This window comes from Salvelinus alpinus, chromosome 22, assembly GCF_045679555.1.
Source record: "Salvelinus alpinus chromosome 22, SLU_Salpinus.1, whole genome shotgun sequence".
Taxonomy (NCBI): Eukaryota; Metazoa; Chordata; class Actinopteri; order Salmoniformes; family Salmonidae; genus Salvelinus; species Salvelinus alpinus.
In genome coordinates this window covers 50,396,203-50,402,202 of record NC_092107.1, presented here as the reverse complement: position 1 = coordinate 50,402,202, position 6,000 = coordinate 50,396,203, and the positions used below count along the sequence as shown (strand labels likewise).

The window sequence follows — 6,000 nt, the reverse complement described above, 5'->3', positions numbered from 1 at the left end:
AGGGTTTTTGTGTGGAGAGATTTACGTGATAGAGTCTGTACCTGTACCTCAGACACATCTGATTTTGGCTCATGCCAGGAGAATGCTACCTGCCCTAATGCCCAGTGCCCACTGTAAAGTTTGGTGGAGGAGGAATAATGGTCTGGGGCTGTTTTTCATGGCTCAGGCCCCTTAGGTCCAGTGAAGGGAAATCTTAACACTACAGCATACAATGACATTCTAGACGACTCTGTGCTTCCAACTTTGTGGCAACAGTTTGGGGAAGGCCCTTCCCTGTTTCAGCATGACAATGCCACCATGCACAAAGCGAGGTCCATACAGAAATGGTTTGTTGAGATTGGTATGGAAGAACTTGACTGGCCTGCACAGAGTGCTGACCTCAACCCCATCCAACACCATTGGGATGAATTGGAATGCCGACTGTGAGCCAGACCTAATCGCCCAACATCAGTGCCCGGCTTCACTAATGCTCTTGTGGTTGAAGGGAAGCAAGTCACCACAGCAATGTTCCAACATCTAGTGGAAAGCCTTCCCAGAAGAGTGGAGGCTATTATAGCAGCAATGTTCCAACAGCTAGTGGAAAGCCTTCCCAGAAGAGTGGAGGCTGTTATAGCAGCAATGTTCCAACATCTAGTGGAAAGCCTTCCCAGAAGAGTGGAGGCTGTTATAGCAGCAAAGGGGGGGGAACCAACTCCATATTAATGCCCGTGATTTTGGAATGAGATGTTCGACGAGCAGACTTTTGGTCATGTAGTGTACGTTTTGAGAGACAGGTAGAAGGCAGCGATGCCTAGAGGCCAGACACAGCAGAGCATCATGACAAAGACAACTATTTATTCTGCCCTACCAAGCAAAAAAAGCAGTAGCTGCTCATTTGGTTGAAAATGAGTTAATGTAATTTTTACAACATTAAATACGTGCTTAATCATGTGGACAAGTATCCTGCCTCTATTGTATTGTGTTCAGGAGAAAATGGGGGTCATGTTAGCAGTAACTGCATAAAGTTACTCTGTACCGACACCCCCCTGTATATATTGTTATTTTACTGCTGCTCTTTAATTACTTGTTACTTTTATTTCTTATTCTTATTTGTATTTTTTTGAAACTGCATTGTTGGTTAGGGGCTCGTAAGTAAGCATTTCACTGTGAGGTCTACACCTGTTGTATTCAGCATTTCACTGTGAGGTCTACTACACCTGTTGTATTCAGCATTTCACTGTAAGGTCTACTACACCTGTTGTATTCAGCATTTCACTGTGAGGTCTACTACACCTGTTGTATTCAGCATTTCACTGTGAGGTCTACTACACCTGTTGTATTCAGCATTTCACTGTAAGGTCTACTACACCTGTTGTATTCAGCATTTCACTGTGAGGTCTACTACACCTGTTGTATTCAGCATTTCACTGTAAGGTCTACTACACCTGTTGTATTCAGCATTTCACTGTAAGGTCTACTACACCTGTTGTATTCAGCATTTCACTGTGAGGTCTACTACACCTGTTGTATTCAGCATTTCACTGTGAGGTCTACTACACCTGTTGTATTCAGCATTACACTGTGAGGTCTACTACACCTGTTGTATTCAGCATTTCACTGTAAGGTCTACTACTCCTGTTGTATTCAGCATTTCACTGTGAGGTCTACTACACCTGTTGTATTCAGCATTTCACTGTGAGGTCTACTACACCTGTTGTATTCAGCATTACACTGTGAGGTCTACTACACCTGTTGTATTCAGCATTTCACTGTGAGGTCTACTACACCTGTTGTATTCAGCATTTCACTGTGAGGTCTACCTACACCTGTTGTATTCAGCATTTCACTGTGAGGTCTACTACACCTGTTGTATTCAGCATTTCACTGTGAGGTCTACTACACCTGTTGTATTCAGCATTTCACTGTGAGGTCTACTACACCTGTTGTATTCAGCATTTCACTGTAAGGTCTACTACACCTGTTGTATTCAGCATTTCACTGTGAGGTCTACTACACCTGTTGTATTCAGCATTTCACTGTAAGGTCTACTACACCTGTTGTATTCAGCATTTCACTGTGAGGTCTACTACACCTGTTGTATTCAGCATTTCACTGTAAGGTCTACTACACCTGTTGTATTCAGCATTTCACTGTAAGGTCTACTACACCTGTTGTATTCAGCATTTCACTGTAAGGTCTACTACACCTGTTGTATTCAGCATTTCACTGTGAGGTCTACTACACCTGTTGTATTCAGCATTTCACTGTGAGGTCTACTACACCTGTTGTATTCAGCATTTCACTGTAAGGTCTACTACTCCTGTTGTATTCAGCATTTCACTGTGAGGTCTACTACACCTGTTGTATTCAGCATTTCACTGTGAGGTCTACTACACCTGTTGTATTCAGCATTTCACTGTGAGGTCTACTACACCTGTTGTATTCAGCATTTCACTGTGAGGTCTACTACACCTGTTGTATTCAGCATTTCACTGTGAGGTCTACTACACCTGTTGTATTCAGCATTTCACTGTGAGGTCTACTACACCTGTTGTATTCAGCATTTCACTGTGAGGTCTACTACACCTGTTGTATTCAGCATTTCACTGTGAGGTCTACTACACCTGTTGTATTCAGCATTTCACTGTGAGGTCTACTACACCTGTTGTATTCAGCATTTCACTGTGAGGTCTACTACACCTGTTGTATTCAGCATTTCACTGTGAGGTCTACTACACCTGTTGTATTCAGCATTTCACTGTGAGGTCTACTACACCTGTTGTATTCAGCATTTCACTGTGAGGTCTACTACACCTGTTGTATTCAGCATTTCACTGTGAGGTCTACTACACCTGTTGTATTCAGCATTTCACTGTGAGGTCTACTACACCTGTTGTATTCAGCATTTCACTGTGAGGTCTACTACACCTGTTGTATTCAGCATTTCACTGTGAGGTCTACTACACCTGTTGTATTCAGCATTTCACTGTGAGGTCTACTACACCTGTTGTATTCAGCATTTCACTGTGAGGTCTACTACACCTGTTGTATTCAGCATTTCACTGTGAGGTCTACTACACCTGTTGTATTCAGCATTTCACTGTGAGGTCTACTACACCTGTTGTATTCAGCATTTCACTGTGAGGTCTACTACACCTGTTGTATTCAGCATTTCACTGTGAGGTCTACTACACCTGTTGTATTCAGCATTTCACTGTGAGGTCTACTACACCTGTTGTATTCAGCATTTCACTGTGAGGTCTACTACACCTGTTGTATTCAGCATTTCACTGTGAGGTCTACACCTGTTGTATTCAGCATTTCACTGTGAGGTCTACTACACCTGTTGTATTCAGCATTTCACTGTAAGGTCTACTACACCTGTTGTATTCAGCATTTCACTGTGAGGTCTACTACTCCTGTTGTATTCAGCATTTCACTGTAAAGGTCTACTACACCTGTTGTATTCAGCATTTCACTGTGAGGTCTACTACACCTGTTGTATTCAGCATTTCACTGTGAGGTCTACTACACCTGTTGTATTCAGCATTTCACTGTAAGGTCTACTACACCTGTTGTATTCAGCATTTCACTGTGAGGTCTACTACACCTGTTGTATTCAGCATTTCACTGTGAGGTCTACTACACCTGTTTTATTCAGCATTTCACTGTAAGGTCTACTACACCTGTTGTATTCAGCATTTCACTGTGAGGTCTACTACACCTGTTGTATTCAGCATTTCACTGTGAGGTCTACTACACCTGTTGTATTCAGCATTTCACTGTAAGGTCTACTACACCTGTTGTATTCAGCATTGCACTGTAAGGTCTACTACACCTGTTGTATTCAGCATTTCACTGTAAGGTCTACTACACCTGTTGTATTCAGCATTTCACTGTGAGGTCTACTACACCTGTTGTATTCAGCATTTCACTGTAAGGTCTACTACACCTGTTGTATTCAGCATTTCACTGTGATGTCTACTACACCTGTTGTATTCAGCATTTCACTGTGAGGTCTACTACACCTGTTGTATTCAGCATTTCACTGTGAGGTCTACTACACCTGTTGTATTCAGCATTTCACTGTGAGGTCTACTACACCTGTTGTATTCAGCATTTCACTGTGAGGTCTACTACACCTGTTGTATTCAGCATTTCACTGTGAGGTCTACTACACCTGTTGTATTCAGCATTTCACTGTGAGGTCTACACCTGTTGTATTTGGCGAATGTGACTAATACAATTTGATTTGAAACCAAGGTAAATAAAAGCTATTTTTCTCAGTTCCACACTATGAGCAGTTACTGCCTTTTTGATTTGTAGGGCAGTATAATGTATACACACAATGTATACATACATATACTAGTACACAGTAAAAGTGTTAGTACTATACCTTTTGAGACAGGTAGAATGCAGCGATGCCTAGAGGCCAGAAACAGCAGAGCATCGAGAAGAAGGCAAGACCCAGGTAATCCTGAGGAATCATCAGGGGGAAATTACTGTCACTGTCCGTATCACTGAAGTCTTCATCGCTGGACGAGTCCTGGGGCACACAGGAAGATACACGGAATTATATTATGAAGTACAACACAGACACACTGTTACACAACACCGACTACTGTATGAAAAATTTGATATATTTACACAACAGGCTGCTACAATTCTAAATACTTTAATCAAACTCACTCTTTTGAAATGCGTTGTTGTAACACTGTAGTAACCATTAGTTGTAATTTTTGTTGAAATTATAATCCATTAAATCACATATCACTATAAATATCAATATTATTATTAATCATTATTTGTGTTTATGTTTCCTCGTTGACCTGTTCGGACTGTCTCTAGACCAACTCATTTCTCTGAAATGGTGAAGTGTGTTTGCTTTTTCTTCTCCGTTGTTTTCATGTTCTCTCCCACAACAATGTGTGTGGTTGGCTGGTGCCTGTAAGATAATGTGACTGAATGGGGTTATCCTGAATGTGCACCAGCTCTCCTGCCCCAGGCCTCCTCTCCTGCCTGCGTTGACTCATGCCTTTATAGAAAAGGTCTGCATGTACAATCTGTCTCTCTCTCTCTCTCTCTCTCTCTCTCTCTCTCTCTCTCTCTCTCTCTGTTTCTCTCTCTCTCCTCCCCTCACTCTCTCCCTCTCTCTAAATCTGAGTCCTCTGCACCCCTGTCTGTGTTCTAAACCTGAGTCCTCTACACCCCTGTCTGCCCCACTAAACAGAGTCCTCTACACCCCTGTCTGCCCCACTAAACAGAGTCCTCTACACCCCTGTCTGCCCCACTAAATCTGAGTCCTCTACACCCCTGTCTGCCCCACTAAACCTGAGTCCTCTAAACCCCTGTCTGCCCCACTAAACCTGAGTCCTCTACACCCCTGTCTGTGTTCTAAACCTGAGTCCTCTACACCCCTGTCTGCCCCACTAAACCTGAGTCCTCTGCACCCCTGTCTGCCCCACTAAACCTGAGTCCTCTGCACCCCTGTCTGTGTTCTAAACCTGAGTCCTCTGCACCCCTGTCTGTGTTCTAAACCTGAGTCCTCTGCACCCCTGTCTGCCCCACTAAACAGAGTCCTCTACACCCCTGTCTGCCCCACTAAACAGAGTCCTCTACACCCCTGTCTGCCCCACTAAATCTGAGTCCTCTACACCCCTGTCTGCCCCACTAAACCTGAGTCCTCTACACCCCTGTCTGCCCCACTAAACCTGAGTCCTCTACACCCCTGTCTGCCCCACTAAACCTGAGTCCTCTACACCCCTGTCTGCCCCACTAAACCTGAGTCCTCTACACCCCTGTCTGCCCCACTAAACCTGAGTCCTCTACACCCCTGTCTGCCCCACTAAATCTGAGTCCTCTGCACCCCTGTCTGTGTTCTGTAAAGTTATGTATATCAGGGGATGTTCTGTAATGTTCTGATTGATCTGTCCTGTTAAACACTCCTGTCTCAGTGAAAACAAACTGTACTTAGTTGCTGGGGTTACCGTTACAAAGACAATGTCAGTCTCCAGGGGGATA

The 6,000-nt window shown here is 43.5% G+C and overlaps 1 protein-coding gene across 1 annotated transcript in view; it reads right to left on the bottom strand.

The window, feature by feature from the left end:
• The window catches only part of tmem91 (transmembrane protein 91), a 45,263-nt gene that overhangs the window by 9,571 nt on the left and 29,692 nt on the right, over positions 1-6,000 (bottom strand). The window contains exon 4 of the mRNA XM_071360279.1: positions 4,376-4,525. Within this exon, the coding sequence (XP_071216380.1) occupies positions 4,376-4,525 (150 nt within the window). The remainder of the gene's footprint in view (positions 1-4,375; positions 4,526-6,000) is intronic.